This window comes from Blastomyces dermatitidis, assembly GCF_000003525.1.
Source record: "Blastomyces dermatitidis ER-3 genomic scaffold supercont1.4, whole genome shotgun sequence".
NCBI lineage: Eukaryota > Fungi > Ascomycota > Eurotiomycetes > Onygenales > Ajellomycetaceae > Blastomyces > Blastomyces dermatitidis.
The window spans coordinates 537,864-557,643 of record NW_025544777.1 but is presented as its reverse complement, the minus strand read 5'-3'; the positions used below and the strand labels follow the sequence as shown (position 1 = coordinate 557,643).

The 19,780-nt window shown below is 29.6% G+C and overlaps 1 protein-coding gene across 1 annotated transcript; it reads left to right on the top strand.

The window, feature by feature from the left end:
• Positions 1 to 19,317: 19,317 nt before the first annotated feature.
• On the top strand, positions 19,318 to 19,572 carry BDCG_16813 (uncharacterized protein; the record flags this gene model as incomplete). The annotated part of the gene is made up of 2 exons (XM_045426008.1): positions 19,318 to 19,431; positions 19,483 to 19,572. The coding sequence occupies 2 exons, from the start codon at positions 19,318 to 19,320 to the stop codon at positions 19,570 to 19,572; spliced, it is 204 nt and encodes a 67-aa protein (XP_045275843.1).
• Positions 19,573 to 19,780: the final 208 nt, after the last annotated feature.

The following is a 19,780-nucleotide window of genomic DNA, read 5'->3' as shown; positions in this document are numbered from 1 at the left end:
AGTGCAAGTTTGATGAAATAATCAAGGGAATTTCACTGAACTCTTTCAAAGTCTGTAAAACAGAGCCTTGAGAAGAATTCTGAGAGCATTCAAATCATCTCCTATTAAAGCAATGGAAATTGAAGCTTCAATTCCTTCTTCTGCTATTAGATTTGAAAAGACCTGTATGAACTATACTCTGAGAGTTATAAAGATGAGCTCAAATCATATAATCAGAGAAAGAGTCTCTTCTTCATTTTCATTAATTAACTCTGGAAATGAACTGGATTGAAATAGATTTCTTAATTGAAATGAAAATAATTCTTCAAAGAAAATGCCTTCTCAACTGTACAGACTATGCTCTCTGATGAAAAATCAATTTTCTTCTTTAAATGTTGAAAAAGTTAATCATGAGAAGTTATCTCTCTGAAGAGAAAAGCTTGAATCTCTTGTAGACTTACAAATAAGTGAACTATCAAAAGAGAAAGAATATGAACAGTATTTGAAGAGAATTTCTACAATCAATATAAAAGACTCTATTCTGATTTATTCAGATGACTCAAAAAATGAGAATTTGAATAGATTAGACGCAGGCATTGCTTATACTGAAGATAATATCAATTTTATCTCAGATTTCTGAAATCTAGACTGTGAATCTGAAGTCTTTGATGCTGAACTATTTGTAATAGTGAAAGCTTTCAAACTCATTGAAATAAAATGTTATAAAAGAGGAAATAGTTTGAAAGAGACATGAATATTCTCTGATAGTCAAGCTGCTTTAAAAAGACTTAGAAATAGTCAGATTTATGATGATCAAATGAATCTTGAACTGATCTTAAACTCTGTTTTGAAAATTAAAAAGAGAAGAACATCAAAGCTGATAATTCATCTGCACTGAGTTCCTGCTCATATGAATATTCATGGCAATGTATTGGCTGATTCAGCTGTAAAAAAGGGTGCAGAATTAAGCAGATCTATTTAAAATATTATGTCCTGGTCTTTTACAAAGAGAAAAATAAAAGAACCTTGTTTAGATAAGTGAAATGAAAGCTGACAGAAACAAAAGAAGAGTATACATTATTCAAGATTTGAAACAAAACTTAAGTGCAAATCTTGTTCAATTAAATGTAAAAAGAAAATATTCTCATCTATAATACAGCTGAAACTAGAACATGGCTATTTCAAATCTTATATACAAAGATTTGATGATAGATTTGACTCAATAGAATGCTCATTCTGCAATGCAAATGAGAATTCTGAGCATATTGTAATACACTGTGCATTATACAATAGTCTCAGAGTCAGATTGAAAGAGAAGTATGATCTAAATCAATTAAATATGAGATTCTTATTCTCAACTGAGACAGGAATTAAATACTTAATAGAGTTTCTATCAGAAACTCAAGCAGCTACAAGAAAATGGCTAAATTCAGAATTATCTGAATATGAAGAGGAGAAAATCAATCAGATATAGTCTGTTAAAACAGTTATATACTATCTTTTAATAATTTGTTTTATTACAGTCTCTCTTTACTTTATCTTTTGCTTTCAATTCCTTTCTATCTATCTATTTAATGTGTCTATCTTTAAGACTGTGTTCTCTTTTCCTTTGTCATGATATTGTCAAATGATTTCAAACTATCAGAAGATGTTAAAACACTGTAATTTGTAAACAGTTTTTGTATTCTGAGCTGGAATTTTCTGATTTTGTATATCTGAAATTGATGAATGTATAATAGTTAACTTTACAGATATAGGAAAAACTCTGAGAACTAAAAGTTCTCAGATAGATGTCATAGTCTCTGACTGCATACATCTATAATAGAATAATAATAATAATAATAATAAGCTTCTTGCACTGTGAAAGATGTATAAAACTTCATTAAATTTACTAACTTCTATCAGTGATTTATATAAAACTTCTCAGATATTACTAGATTACTTACAGAACTTATTAAGAAGCACTCAGTATTTCAATAATTAGTGAACACTGAAGCTGTATTTATACAGATAAAGAAGATATTTATTAACACTTCTCTACTAATGATATTTAACTCTGACTGTGAAACAGGTATTGAAGCTGACTTCTCTGACTATGTTACAGAGAAAGCTATATTATAATATGATAATAAAGATATCTTATAATTATGCATCTTTATGTCTAAGAAGCTAAGTTCTGCTGAATGCAATTATGACATCTATGATAAGAAACTTCTCATAATAGTACACTATTTAGAAGAATAAGACTTCAAACTCTGAAGTGTCTTCAAATTTAAGATAATCACAGATTATAAGAATCTCAAGTATTTTATAGTCACTTATAAACTTACTGAATAGCAGATGTAATAATCTGAGCTATTAAGCTGTTTTCATTTCATAATACACTATCACCTCAGCAGTCAGAACTCAATAACAAATGTTCTTTTATAACAAGAGTAAGATATATCTTCTGATATAACAGACACTTATTGAATGAACTGAGAGCACTGACTCTTGAATCTGAAGATACTAGTTAACTATAATGAAATCACTTATAACACTATATATACTTCTCTGATAAGAACTATTATCAATGTTCTGACTTCTCTCAAATCTACACTGAATGAATTATAACATATAACAGCTTAGACTGATAAACTTCTTCAAATACTCACTGAAGCAGTATATCAAGAAGTACTTCAATTTCTCTCAGAACTATATATAAGAACTAACATCTCAGAATACTTAATTGATGATAATAATACTCTGTAATTTTATAAATAATACTGAGTCTCTTAATCTGAACTCTTACATATCAGAATAATATAAGAGATATATGATTTGTATATAATCAGTTACTCAGATTATGAGTAATTATATTAAATAATCTCTCAAGAGTTCTACTGATCTGAAATATCAAACAGTATCAGACACTTTGTCTGAAACTGCAATCATTATTTCTCTATCATCTTATAAAAAGATTATAGAAAAGGCCTACTGAAACTACTTAATATTTCTAATAGAATCTAATAAGATGTAGTAATTGACTTCACTATTAATCTCTCTGAGAGTAAGAGTTGTAGAAATATTCTGATTATTATTAATTAATTCAGCAAAGATGTAATATTAAAACTCTGTAATAAGATAAATACTGAACAGATCACTAAACCTTTCTTACAAAGCTCATTTCATCAGATATATAACTTACTGAGATCTATAGTATCTGATCAAGACTGTTAATTTATAAGTGCTCTCTGAACAAGAATCTATCAAGTTCTCAAGATTATATAATATTTATTAACTACTTATCACTCTGAGACTGATAATGCATCAGAATGAATAATTCAGACTGTAAAGAATTATCTTTAAAAGTTCTGTAATTACTTATAAGATGATTGATATAATCTTCTTCTATAGACAGAGATTGTTATCAATGATTAAGATGCTGTTTTAACAGATATAAGCCTGTTCTTTCTTATATATAATTATTATATGAAGATGTTAAATCTTCTAGAGATTACACAGTTCACACTGAATCTCTGCAGTTCAATTCAGATCACTGATAATATAGTAATGAAGCTCTGAGACATCTATAACTGAGCAGAAGTCTTTATAATAAGCACTAAATAAGATTAAGAGAATTAAATCAATATTCACGGAGATCTCACTGAGTAATATAAGATAGAAGATCTGATGTGATTGAATCTTAAAAATATACAGATTATATACTTATCTTATACACTGAACTATTGCTATGTTAAATGCAAAGTAATAGAAGTTCTAGATAGTCACAACTATTATTTTAATATATTATCAGAAATTCATGATATCTTTTATACACGCTTGCTTTATCATGCTGTTATCAATTCATTTCCTTCTCAACTGACTTTCAACTGACAGCTGCCAGGAATCATAGAAGAAGATAATGAACTTAAATAAGAGATTGAAGATATTCTTGATAAAAGACCTTATAGTTATGACTAGTAATATCTTGTAAAATAAGTCAGCTATAATTATCTGATCTGAAGTCTGAGCTTTGTGTTATCTGAAATAGCAGCTCTTGACTGATGAGAACTACGTGCCTAGACTGACTGTGTGACCGTGTCTGAGACCAGGACCAGAATTTTTGATAGTCTCATTGTCAATTCGACAGATCTCATTACACAGTTCTAACATTAGATAGTAGTCTCATACTGTCTCAGTGAGACTTACTGTCTACTCTTATCACATTTTTCAAATGAGACTATGATTTTCACTTCTCAATTTAAATTATTTTTATTGTTTTAAATGACTTTAAATCTCATTTGAGTGTTACCAAAAAGTGTTACTTTTTAAAAAATTAAAAATAGTCTAAAAAAAACCTTAAAATGTCTAAAAATAGTAACTTTATGCTAAGAATGAAACTAAATAGAACTAAATGAGATCACTTTCTCATTTTTTTCAAGTCATGGTTTCATTTTGAGATCTGATATATAGTCACTTTGCATGTTTATTTAATGATTAGTTCCAGCGGGATTCATGGCAAGAAATGTATGAGACCAGATCAAATGAGATCAAACGTGAAATTCATGATTCCAGCGGCCAGTCTATACGTGCCTGTAACTCTATCACTCAAACCTCACTTCTGAAAGAAGATGACTAATGTGACAGACTGTATCTGATTATAAGACTATTTTATTACACTTTATAGATTTCTGCTATAAGTTTTAACTCTTCTGCTGAAAGCTCTGATTCTCAGTTATCAATTCTCAGCTGAAGAACTCACAGAGTTTCTATTCTCTTACTCTGAAGCTTTATCTCATATATATATAAATATTTACTTTAATCACTGATTCTTATACTTTCTCTTTTATTTTCCTTCTCTAATATTTTTCACTTTTATTATATAAGATTTATATCTTAATACTGATCTATTCAGTGTAGGCCTCTTACAATTTCTTTCTCACAGTCAAAAATTTCAACTAAAATATTATAAAGAATAAATTTCTCTCATTTCTCATCTTTTTCAGATAAAATTAGTATTTTTAACGGAAATTTCATTGCTGTTTTTCATATATTTTTATTCTTAATGAGAAATTGCGTATTGAACTTAGATATTATAGTTAAAATAATAAAATTTTCAAAGAAAGAAAATTTTATTGAATCTATATAAATCAACTGATAAGATTATAAATTTCATATTTAATTTTATTTAATTTAATTTTATATATTTTTTAATATGAGTCTTATCAGAACTGAGCATCAAAAAAAATCTGAAAATAAACTATTTTTTTAGAAATGATGTGAAAAATAACTAGATTTAATTTAAAGATAGTGAAATAGAAGTAATTTCTCAGAATAAACAGTGAAAAATAATTATTCTTCAAAAATCAGAATAAGACTGAGACTGAACATCAAATTCAATCTCATTCAATTTATTCAATTCATTTAGTAATTGCTTATATAATTAGAATTTAATAATAATTATTAAAAACACTTATTATTATTATTATTATTATTATTATTATTATTATTATTTTTCAATTATCAATGTATACAGTCAGAAACTGTGATATTTATCTGAGAACTTCAGTTCTCAGAGTTTTTCTAGTATTTATATAGTTGATGAAAAAGTTTTTAAAGTAGTTAAGTATATTATGAGAAGCTAGCTACTACGTAGCTTTTTATAGAAGCTTGTAATTACTGATCACATGAATCAGCAGCTGTAGTAAGTGTGTGAGTGAAAGCAGTCAGTTTGTAAAAGAAGTAATTTAATACTTCTCTTAACTATTACTCTGTCTGAGTAAATCTTTGTAATTTGACAAAGCAGCTGCATAACTAGGAAATGAGATTTACATACAAAGTTAAAAGTATTTTTTATCAAAGATTTTACAGAAGACTAATAGAAATTAAAGAATAAATAAAAAAAAAACAGTAAAAATGAATAAATGAACTATCAAAGAAGTAATAAGCTGATAAAACTCTGTATCTGTCAGAACATTTTCAGAGCTTTTTTAACTATAAATATTTGAATTCTTATGTTACTCAGAGTGTTTTTATAAATCTCAGCTATTAAAGCTTTTATTAAAATATTAAAGCAATTTAATAGCTTATCAATATTTGAACTTATTAAAAGATTTAAAGTCAGAGAGTGAGTTAAGAATGAATTTTATAAAAGGTTTTACAACTTAAGAATTAATCATTCTGAATTCTTTCAATATTAATTTAATATTGATGATTTATAACAGCTTGATATCACTGTTATTTTCCTCAATTTTCATACTTAAATAATAGTTTACAGATTTCAAATTCTTCACTGTGAATTAATCAGTAATTTGATAAAATATCTGTTCAATAATATCTGCATCAGAGTCTATTAACTTGATATTATTTATATAAAAAGTAAGAAATATTGAAGAATCTCTTTTGAATTAGAGACTCTTATCATGATAAGAGAATTCAAAGTCAATATTCTTGAAATAATTTGTAAGTAAATTGAATCACAGATAAAGAGTCTGTTTGAAACTATAGAGAGACTGCAGAAGTAAATATATATAATTAATATTATTATCAAATTCAGTCAGCTGGTTCATATAAAACTTCTTATTAAGTAAAAAATCTATATTCAGAAACACTGTGATAAAATCAATCTAATAGATATTTTAAGCTTTCATCACTATCACTGTAAGTATAACATAGATAATGAAGATGAAAATAATAGAAGTATAAATACTACTAAAATTAACACTTTTTTATTAATAAAAGCTCTGAATAATTTATTTTATCTTGTAAAATAATACATCACTATTTATATCAGTTTTAACATAATAAACTTAACAATTATCAAGAATCTAAGTTTTCAGAGTTAATTTATTCACAATTTTGAAAAATTTATATTTAGTTGCAGAGTCAAGCTCTTTCTTAGACTGGCTGCTGAGACTATGAATTTCACATTTAATCTCATTTAATCTGATCTCATACATTTCTTAGTGTGAATCCCGCTGAGACTAATTATTAAAAAATCATGCAAAGTGACTATTCATTAGATCTCAAATGAGACTAGACTGATCACTGAGATCATGAATTTCGTATTTGATTTCATTTAATCTAGTCTCATACATTTCTTGATGTGAATCCTGTTGAGACTAATCATTAAAAAAACATGCAAAGTGACTATATATCAGATCTCAAAATGAGATCATGACTTAGAAAAAATAAGAAAGTGATCTCATTTGATTTCATTTAGTCTCATTCTTGACATAAAGTTACTATTTTTAGACATTTTAAGGTTTTTTTAAAACTATTTTTAATTTTTTAAAAAGTAATACTTTTTGATAACACTCAAATGAGATTTAAAGTCATTTAAAGCAATAAAAATAATTTAAATTGAGAAGTGAAAATCATGGTCTCATTTGAAAAATGTAATAAGAGTAGACAGTAAGTCTCACTGAGATAGTATGAAACTACTATTTAATCTTAAAACTGTGTAATGAGATCAGTTAAAGTAATAATAAGACTATCAAATATTCTGATTCTGATTCTAGACACGGTTACACAGTCAGTCTAAATGAGATCATGACTTAGAAAAAATAAGAAAGTAATCTCATTTAATCTCATTTAGTTTTATTCTTGATATAAAGTCACAATTTTTAGACCTTTTAAGATTTTCTTTAGACTATTTTTAATTTTTTAAAAAGTAACACTTTTTGATAACACTTAAATGAGATTTAAAGTCATTTAAAGTAATAAGAAGAATTTAAATTGAGAAGTGAAAATTATAATCTCATTTGAAAAATGTGATAAGAGTAGATAGTAAGTCTCACTGAGACAGTATAAGACTACTATCTAATCTTAAAACTGTGTAATGAGATTAATTAAATTAATAATGAAATCATCAAATATTCTGATTCTAGTTTTAGACATGATCATACAGTCAGTATACTCTTTCTTCATAGTAATTATTTAAGCATTTTTTTTATAAAGATGTAATCATCTTTTTATATATCTACAGAATGTTAATCTCTGTAATTGTAAGAATAAGTACTCGCAGGCGATTATTCGGGTGTTTGCAGCTTGGCGTGATATGTACTGTTAACTACTAGAAGTATTCATGTTAGAAAGATAGAATGTAGAGATCAAATGTATAATAGCATTTAAGCTGAGTTGTGAATAGTATTCATGAACTTCAGTCTATATAGTGATGTGTAGTCAAGGGCCGCTAGCTCTATTGATTATGTAAGAGATAGAAATAGAGATAAAGAATCTGCAAGAAGTGAGATTTCTTACATATCTCTCTCTCTCTAAGGCTTTGTTTGTGAAGCCTTTCACTGAGTGACTTCATAGAATCAGCTCAGCACTGCAGTGATACTCACTAAAAACTCTTCACATCTATAAAAATCTCAGTGAGGAAAAATCCCTTGTTATTATAAAGGAAAAAGAGTCTGTCACTCAGTTTCTTATTTTATGAGATTCTTTATAATCTACAGATTCTTCTCTGACTATCATACAGATTCATCTCACATCTTTTATATAGAAGAGTTTCAGTTGACTCTCAATCATTTTCATAAGATTCTTGTGTAATCATTAGATAGATTTATCTCACAGATGAATCACTCTCTATGAGATTATTCTTATCAAAGAGAAACATTCATAAGTTGATTTTTCACTCATTCTTATGAATCATTGTTCTTTAACACTGTAGAATTGTAAGGAATTTTCTATTCTTTCATCAATTCTGTAGAATTGTAGAATTAAGATGTTCATAGTCTGTAATTACTCTTTATAGTTATATAGAAAGATTCAGATCTGCAATTCATAATCACTCTTATTTACTAGAGTAATCTGACTGTTCTGTGAGATCACTTATAGTATAAATAAACCTCTCTAGAGTAGTATAAATATCTCAGATCTGTTTATGAAATCTCATCTTCTTTTCTCTTTTTTCATAACAGCTTTTATTCTTATAAACTGTGAGTATTCTTATTCATTCATGAAGTGTTTTCACTCAGATAACAGAGAGAGAGTGTTTCTGACAATGTTCATATATTGATTCAAGAACTTCTCAAGAATAAAAATTTTCAATTTCAATATCTTTATAAACAATGTCTGACTGCTGCTGAGCTTCTTGTGAGCATTTCTACAACTTCTCTGATCACTTTTTATCAGCTGATAAAGTAGGGACACTGCTGCTCACAACTGTATCTTCATTCTTTTCAGCTCTGTCATTGCACCTGATCTTCAGGCCAGCAGCTCACTTCATCTCTCTCTCAGATCAGTCTCTGGCTTCAAGCAGCACAGTTCTTCTCTTTACTGTAAGTCTTCTCATAAGTAATTTCTTATAGATTCTAGCTAACAGTTCTTGCAAAGCTCTCAGTGTTGTCAGTGTCTTCTGCAGCTCTGTGGGCCTATGATCACCTTCTCTCTGCTCACACAATCTCTGACCAGACATATGTGAATATGTCTAGGTTTTCTATCAATGATTCTCATGCCGCGGCGCATTTCTGCAATCTCATTGTCAATGAGAGATGAGTTTTCAGGTACCTGTAAAATCCAGATAATCAAGACAATGCAAATATTATGAATTTGTGATGAGAGTTAATCTGAGTAGATAAGCTCTCTCTTCATATCTTAATTGTTTCTGAGCTGAATACTTCAGTATAACTGAGAAAGTGAACTCAGCTTCATAAGAGATATCTGATCACATGCATAGATGATCAGTCTTCAAGACTCTGCTATAACTATATATACTCTGATATCTGACTTCTCTGAAGTCTGTGCATTTCTAACAATCTTCATATTAAATGCAACAATTGTCTGTATCACAGATATAATACTCTCTGCTTCTTTAAAGAGAGAAATTAATAGTTGTGAGAAAGTTAAGTGTCACAGATATTAAGAATGTGAGTTTGAGTTTTCTTTATTTTTTCTTTATTAGTCTTCAAATTGTGTTCACAGCTCTATTTATTTTCTTATTTTTAACTTTAATAAGAATATGATTTCTTCTTCTCTTATATACACTGTAGACTATTCATCTCAGTAGAAACTCATTATCTTATAGACTAGAATTTATAAATAACAGTGTTAATATCTTTATTATAATCAGATTCTTAGTGAAGACTATATTATTCTAACTTATCAGAATTTACAGTATGAAAGTCATGTCTCAGCTTCTGCAGATATCTTATCTATCTGAATGATTTCTAAGTGAACTCATTCATCTTATCAGAATACTCTTATCACTGAATCTTGAATCAGAGCTAATAATCTCACTTCTCTGAGTTAATAATCTCTTTGATCTGATATTCTCTTTCACTCTCTAGTACTTTGTAGATAGAGTGATAAGTCATAGAGTTCTCTTCTGAGAATTTCTTATATTCACAGAGTAAAGAGACATGAAAAACATTATATATCTATAACTTAGATGACAGTTTCAATCTATAGAACTATGAGCTAACTTTCTTCATAATTTTATAAGACTCTATCTGTAAGAGATTCAGCTTCTTACTAGATCTTCACATAATAATGTTTTCTAGACTTAGTCAGACTCTATTATCTTTCTTAAAACTCTTTATAATATACTTAGAGTTATAGTATCTCTTCTGATACTCTTGAGTCTTTCTCAAGAATTCATGAACTTTCTTCTGAATCTTCTGAATTTTCTCAGCCTGTTCATGAGCATCATCACACTCTATAGTGTACTCTCACAGGTCTATCAAGATCATCTGCAGATAAGTCTCAGTGAGTATCTTAAAGAGGGTTTTATCTGTGCTGATATACTTTGAGTTGTTATATATAAACTCTGTAAGTGATAATCAATGTATTCAGTCATTCTAATTATAATTGACAAAGTATCACAGATACTGTTTTAATATACTTATCAGATATTCTATCTGATCATCTGTCTGTTGATGAAAAGTCATACTTAGATCTTATAAGATCTTCAGTATAGTTATCAGATCAGATCAGAACTCTTCTGTAAAGATTGATTCTCTGTCTGAGATAATATTCACAGATAATTCATGTAATCAGATCACATTGTGAACAAAGATATAAGTTAAATTCTTTGACTTCAAGTTCTTGCAGATGAGTATAAAGTGTGTTATCTTGATAAAGTAATTCACTATTATCAGCACACTGTCAAAATAGATATTATATATGTTCTTACTTTCAGAGAGACTCACAAGAGTATTCATTTCTAACTGTTTTCAAGATTCTCACAGAATGAGTAGAGAAGTAAGTTCTTTATATAGCCTGAACTGCACTACTCACAAACTCTGATAAATAGTATAAGAATTCACTATCTTCTTCACAAGTTCTTGCATCTTCAGTCAGAAGTATTTTCTTATAAGTAACTTATAAGTTCTAGTATCTATAAAATGATCTGCTAGAGAAGAGTCATAATACCTTTTAATAAGTTCTATATATAGAAACTTATTCACAGATATATAAATCTAGCCCTCTCTTTATAAGAGATTATTTAAGTCTCTTCAATTCTTTATTTCTGCAGAATTGATCCCTGCTGTGAGCAGTTTTTAAATATACTGAGTATATTCATTCTTCAGTTGTAGTTCAGACAATCTGAATAGAAGATCTTATAAAGACTTATACTCTGTTTCTTCTTACATCAGGTCTTTCATGATACTTCTCAAAGTCTGCAAATTCTTCAGATTATAGATACTCTCTTCAAGAATTCTTACAGAGATTCTCAGAGTGTTAACTCTCAATGTTATAGAGAGTAGTTGCACAGACTTCTTTTCTCTCTTCTCTCTCTTCTCTTATGAGGAATTGAGAGACTCTTCAGTCAATCTCTTTACAACACTCAGTTCAAGCATTTTATAAAGCTTTTCTGTCTTCTCTAGTCTCTCTGTATCTGTTGCTCTGATCTTCTTAATATAGTCTGATTTGTAAGAGAGTCTGTTCACTGAGTTCTTAGTTCTCTTGATATATTCTATCTTGAATCAGAACTCACTCAGTCTCTGAGCTCAGTGAATCTGTCATTGTGAGAGTTTCTTAGTTGAAGTAAACTGTTATAAGCTGTCATAATCAGTTTTAATAGTAATCACTGTTACAAGGTTCTTGAAGTAGTAATATCAGTGATGAAAGAATTTCACTATTATAAGAAGCTTCTGATCATAAATGTCATAGTTAATCTCTATAAGTTGCATCTTCTGTGAGAAAAAGATCACTGAAACTCAGTTCTCATTTAACTGTAGTTATAAGACTATTTCTGAAATTACAAAGAAGAAGATATCTGTCTTTAATCTGATTAAGAGTAAGAGATTAAAGTGAAATAGTATTACTGTATCTGTAAATATCTGTTTCAATCTTATAAAGACTCTGTGAGCTTCTGAGATAAGAAAGTTCTCACAGTTCTTTCTTCTCAACAATCTTTTTATTCTCTGTTTATAGAATGACTTCTTCTTATTTTCACTCTTCAGTATATCTGTAAGAGTCAAGAAGATTCTCATGAATGTAAAGATAAACTATCTATAGAAATTCACAAAGCTTAGAAAGATCTGAATCTTATGAATACTAGTTAACTCTGATTATAATAGAATAGTCTCAACTTATAAAGATTTCATCTGAATATTATCTGTGATAATTACATATTCTAGAAAATTAATCTGATGAGTACTGAAGTTATACTTTGTAAGCTTAATATACAGTTCTGTCTTATCTAAGATCTTTAACATACTTTACACATGCTCAGTGTGTTCTTTCTTCTTCATAAAGTACATTATCACATTATTCAGATATATTATTATGAAGACATTCAGATATGCATGAAGTATTTTATTGATAAAAGACTGAAATACTGCAGAGACATTAGTCAGATCAAAAGACATTACTAGATATTTAAACAATCTCAGTGCACTTCTAAAGACAGTCTTTCATTCATTCTCAGACTGTATTCACAGCTGTGTATATATATTGATCACATTCAGTTGTGTGAATATGACAGCTTCTGCAAGATGATTGATCACATTCTCAATCAGAGACAGGAAATAGTGACTCTTTGTTATCTTAAAGTTCAGATTATAATAATCTACACACAATCTGAGATCTTCATTCTTCTTCTTCATGAACATCACAGAGGCTTCTGTGAAGATCTGTGAAGATCAGATGAAGTCATTCTTCAGATTCTTCTTCACATAGATCTGCAAGATCTCTGTCTCATGATAAGAGAGCTTATAGATTGATTCTCAGAAGAGTTTCTACTCTTCTATTAAATCTATTACTAGATTCTTCTCACAGTGAGAAGAAAGCTCAGCTACCTTAGCTGAGCTGAACATCTCTGCAAGATCTCAGTATTTCTCTGATATCTGAAGCTCAGTTTTCATGACTGTGAGATTCTCAGACACTCACAAAGTTATTATATAGATGAGCTTATCTTCTCTAATCAACTCTGCAGCATCAACTGCTTCTATCTCTGTGAGTAAGTCTGTTAACACTGATTAGAAGTATAAACCTGACTTATGAACAGCTATGTGCAGATTATATCTTTGAAGTCATGTAAGTCTCAAATACATGTCATCTGTGATATCTATAATAATCACAGTTTTCATAAATCTTCTTCAGATTTCAGAGAGATCTTGCAATTCAAAGATAACTCTTGTGAGTCTCTCAGTTCTCAGATCTGAGTTCTCACACTCTGCTTATTACAAGAGTAGGTTCTCAGTCTTCATCTTTCAGCTCATTCACTCTGCAAGCTTTAGAGACATCACAGTGACCTGGGATTCTGAGTTCATCAATACTTCTCATGCTTGCAGAGCAGCAGCACTGCAGCACAGTCTCTTCTTATAAGTAAGTATTTTCATCAGAGAAGCAACAGATTCAGGTGTCAGCTTCAAGACTTTTAAGAAGACTATTGCTGACTCTGTCTGTGACTTCTCTAATTTCTATTTTGATTTGTTCAGACAGTTTGCACAGAGATGTTCTGATTTAGAATAGATGAAGCAGAGTCTCTTTTTCTTGATCTCTCTATTATACACTCTATTCACAGAAGCTTGTAAAGCTCTCTCTCTCTGCTCAGCAGTCAGACATGAATCTCTCTATGTCTTGTCATCTTTTCTCAGCAAACCTGTTCTCTGTTATTCTGACTCTCATGAGACTGATCAGTGATTTACTCTCTATGAGTCTGTGACTCTCACAGTAATTCATAAGTAATGAATGAGAGTCATCAGTTTCTTCAGAGTCAAGAACTTAGAGTCTTACTCAATGAGCTTGTTCTACATATCTTTATTCAGTCTCTTTATAAATATCATCATTCAGGTCTTGTTTCAGAACCCTGTTTTCACAGATCTCAATTTATGTCATAATTTCATGAAGTGCTGTGAGTAGTCTTCATCAGATTTCTCACCTCTTTTTCTAATATTAATGATCACAGTTCAGGTGTTCTCTGTTCAGCTTGTGAAGTCTCTCAACTTGTTCTCTAGATAGGTCTTGAGAACAGATCATCAGAATCTCTCATAATCATTCTCTAGATGATTCAGCCAGTTCTTGACTTCAGTGTAATAGAGGCCTGTCATTATATAGATGATAGCTTCTTTATCTTTCATATCACACAGCTGAGCTTGTGAGTCAATTTTAAATACAAACTTATAAAAGCTTTTATAGATTGTGATTTGATAGATGATCTTAAGTGATTGCAGCTTAAGAAAGTTTCTTTTCAGTTTGTGAGTATCTCTGAAGATCATGTCTAGAGACTCAGTTCAAGAGTGTTTGCAGATAGTAAGCATTTCTTATAGAAAAATAGCTTAGTCTCACAGAAGATGCTCAAGAATGTTCTTCACTGAGATTGATTTATTCATGAATTCAGAGAGTTTCTCTGTCTGAGATGTAGAGAATAGTGTTCTGTGAGTGATTGATGAGTTCTCTGAGACTTCTTTCATAGAGATTATTCATAATTCAGATGACTGCTTCTGAGTGTCTGCAGTAGAGTTCACAGAGGTGAGAGCATGCAAGTTTCTAGTTCTTTCAGTCATAATGAGTAGTTACTGACTGACTGAGCTTGAAATATAAGAATAAGTGCTCATAGGTGATTATTCAGGTGTTTGCAGCTTGGCATGATATGTACTGTTAACTACTAGAAGTATTCACATTAGAAAGATAGAATGTAGAGATCAAATGTATAATAGCATTCAAGCTGAGTTGTGAATAGTATTCGCGAACTTCAGTCTATATAGTGATGTGTAGTCAAGGGCCGCTAGCTCTATTAGTTATGTGAGAGATAGGAATAGAGGTAAAGGATTCGCAAGAAGCGGGATTTCTTACAGTAATTGTATCAGAGCCTCTTCACATAGTATATATTTTAAATATATAATAGAGCTGAAATTCAATAACAGATAATAATTTTAAGAGATCAGAGTTAGAAGTAGTAGTATTTTTCAGAAACATTTCACACTTTTTAAAATGAGTTAGTAACTTCTCATTAATTTTTTTTCTAAAATATTTTACTTTGCAGTCTGTGACTATAACAGCAGATGAGAGAGAAGTGTTTTTAACTGATATTTATACAGAGAGAAATTTCTTCTGCAGAAGTGCAGAAATTAACAAATAATTAACTTAAGTGAAATTATCTGCAGTCAGTGTGTAATATATATTAATTGTGTTGCAATTATCAAACACAGAGCTTACTAATTATAATAATGTGATATTTTTATTGAATTTCACACTGTTGAATAGAATAACTTTATCTTTTACAAAGTTTCATATTCTATATATTATTTCACTGTAATATTCATTCAAAATTATTTATTTACTGTATTTAGCAAACTTATTATATTCTTTTCAAAAAGTTTTTTTGAAAATATAAACAGATGATTCAATTACTCATAAGTCACTGCTGTGCAGAAATAGCTTGTCTTTTCATACTTTATAAAAAGTTAATGAGATTCAGTTATTCAATTGAACAGTGTTCAAGAATAAGAGAATGCTTATTAAAACTATATTAATATATAGTATCACTGTAAACACAGTCTCTGCTTATAGCTTAACTGATAAATCTACTTGTATTATTATAAAACAAGCTTTTGAAATAACTGTTTGAATAAACTGTTCTACTACACTATTTTAATTGAGAGCATAGAGCTTCATTGACTCTTATTTAACATTAAATTCAGTGAGAACTGCTTGTATCTATTAATCACTTATTTCAACAGTTCTGTTAAAACATATAAATACAACTTTTATACTCAGATTCTGAAGATGTTTAAAATGAAAATCTGTAAGAATAAGTGCTCACAGGCGATTATTCGGGTGTTTGCAGCTTGGCGTGATATGTATGATTAACTACTAGAAGTATTCATGGTAGAAAGATAAAATGTAGAGATCAAATGTATAATAGCATTCAAGCTCAGTTGTGAATAGTATTCGCGAATTTCAGTCTATATAGTGATGTGTAGCTAAGAGCTGCTAGCTCTATTAATTATTTGAGAGATAGAAATAGAGATAAAGAATCTGCAAGAAGTGAAATTTCTTACATATCTCTTCCTCTCTAAGGCTTTGTCTGTGAAGCCTTTCACTGAGTGACTTCATAGAATCAGCTCAGCACTGCAGTGATACTCACTAAAAACTCTTTATATCTATAAAAAACCTCAGTGAGGAAAAATCCCTTATTACTGTGAAGAAAAAAGAGTCTATCACTCAGTTTCTTATTTTATGAGATTCTTTATGACCTACAGATTCTTCTCTGACTATTATACAGATTCATCTCACATCTTTCATACAGAAGGATTTCAGTTAACTCTTAATTATTTTCATGAGATTCTTGTATAATCATTATATAGATTTATCTTACAGGTAAATCACTCTCTGTGAGATCATTCTCATTAAAGAGAAATATTCACAAGTTGATTTTTCACTCATTCTCATGAATCATTGTTCTTTGACACTGTAGAATTGTGAGGAATTTTCCATTCTTTCATCAATTCTGTAGAATTGTAGAATCAAGATATTCACAGTCTGTAATCACTCTTTGTAGTCACATAGAAAGATTCAGGTCTGTGATTCACAATTACTCTTGTTTACTAGAGTGATCTGACTGTTCTGTAGAATCACTCACAGTGTAAGCAAACCTCTCTAAAGTAGTATAAATATCCCAGATTAGACTGACCGTGTGACCGTGTCTGAGACCAGAACCAAACTTTACAGTTGTCATATTGCCTAAAAGCATTACTTCTGATCATGATTTGTGTTCATCACATTGATTTCAAATCACATTATTTCAAATATTAAAGATCTCAGATTTACTTTTCAAATAAAAATCTAGTTCTGAATAAAGAATATGTTTGAATTCTTAGTCACATTTTCATTCTGATCTTATTATTAAGAATAGCATTAAATGAGACTATGAAATCACTTCTCACTTATATAATATCATAACATAGTGCTCATTTGTTGAAAATTCAATAGAGAGTATTATCAAATATCATTACTTTTCTGAACACAGATCATAATTTGTATAATTTTAATTATGAAAAAAACATAAAATATAAAAAAAAATAAAAAACAAAAAACAAAACAAACACAAGAAAAAATCACATTAAAAAAAAAAAGAAAAGAAAAAGAAAAAAATAAAAAATAAAAATAAAAAAATAAAAAATAAAAACAAAAAAAATCAAGATCACAGAGCTGCAGCATTCTTAAAATACTCACTTCTCAGAGTCTTTACAATGTTCATTATGAACTGTATATTTCTCACAGTGAGAATAACACAGCTGTGATGAGTCATTGTCTTAATACTATCTAATAAATAATCAGTATATATCTGTATAAATGTGAATAATTAGAAAACATACACTTAAAAAGTGTGGTCAGAGTGAACTCTACTGTCACTTGAATAACATCAAGAACAGAATGCTGGAATCAATGATTCTTCTCATTGATTTCACAGACAAGGCATGTGAAGATGATCTTGAGAAATATAAGATTTCTCAACTTCTGATAAAAACAGATCTCATAAAGAGACTCTATTTTCATGATATCAGAGACTGAGTGTTATCAAAAAGTGTTACTTTCATGCAATGTACATGTACTTACTGCAGTGATCCACTCTCTGTACATGTGGCTGAGAATTGCAGCTTTCTCACGCTGCACAGCTCTCTCTGAAATGCTGCTGTCAGTTTGCAACTCACATAGCCTCTCAGTTCAGCATGCACTGTGTATATACAGCTCTACATACTGGGGCTGTGTTGGTCATTATGGCCTGGCGTGGTACTCACTTTTTGCGAGCCATGTTTTGTTTGAGAGAAGAGGGAGGGAAGATGCAACTGTTGTTTTATTGAGAGAAGAATGAATAATTAGTATTATTGAATTAATTTGATTCATCTGCATTTAAAATTTGATTAGTTTATACTCTTCAATTTGAGGGTTTCTATGAGTGTTTTAATAGTTTTCATATCAGCTTGAACTTAGTGATGGATTGAAGAAGAAGAGAAAAGAGAGAAGAAAGAAATGAGAATAACTTATCTTTATAATATGAAAATAGAGAATTGCTGCAATCATTCTTTCTAGCAATAAAGATCTGTTTTCTGCATGTATCTCTGATATAGATTATATGATAAATGCATACAAAGAATATCAATAGTACATGTATTGAATGAAGATAATGTTGCTATATAACACTGTAGCTGTTTCTGTACATCTCTGAAAGCTGTTAATAGTTTCTTTGTCTCTTTATGTTTGATAAGTCAATAATATATTCTAATGCACTTTCTCTTTCATCATCATCATCATCACTATCATTATTATTATTATCATCATCATTATCATCATTATTATCATCATCATCATCATTATTATTATATCATTGCCTGCCTTCACTCTCTCTCTTAACACTCATTAAAACTAATCATGTCATCTCTCTTCAAATATTCTGCAGTTCTGCGGACCACCAAGGCGCGTGAGCACTGTCACAGATTGAAGAGAGAGAAGAAGAAGATGTTCAAGCACGGGGAGACAGATTGTAAGACATGTTATAATGCCTTGAAGAGGCTCTGTAAGAGAGCAGAATGATAATGATTTTAAGTAACACTTCTGATAGATTTAGACTGAACTAAGTATAGAAATAATACAGATGATGCTGTCTGTGAGAGATTGAAAAAGAAGATAGTGAAGAGCCTCATGCAGTAGTGATGAGATCAGGAGAAGTTCTGAGAATGATTTAAGATTAAGATGAAGAGAGAGAGAGAGAAAAAGAGTATTACTGTAAATAAGTAACAGCAGAAGAAGATTGAGAAGATATTGAAGTAAGAGATAAAGAAGTCAAAACTGATAAGTTTTTTATTGAGAGATAACAATTTTTGATAATGCTTCTGTTCTCTAATTGATTAGCAGAAGCTGACAGAGAAGAAGGGGATTGAGGCCTTGTTCAGATCTCAAATGCACTTCATGATTCAGAACATTGAGAAGACAGCCCTGCTCTCTGAGCATGTCAATCTGCTTATCACTGAGATGGAACCCGAGGCAGCAGACCAGGAAATGTGGGATTTTGAGGTACAGGTTGACCTGGCTGAGAGAGAGCAGTGAGAACCCTTCTCTGAGAAGACAGTGAAGAGAGATTTTGAGATGATTATCATCTCAGATGAGAAGAAGGAGAAGAAGAAGAAGAAGAAGAAGAAGAAGAATGAGAAGTGAATTATAAAGAATAATAAGAAGAATGAGAAAGAGAAGAAGTAGATTTTTTTCTTTTTATATTAATTAGTTGTAAGTTTAAGTTTTTAATTATTAATAATTAAAATTGATTTTGAGTTTTCAAAAATTATTGTACAAGTTGTAATCAAGTCAGGAATGATATATATATATATATATATTTAACTATCATGATTCACAAATCACTATAATA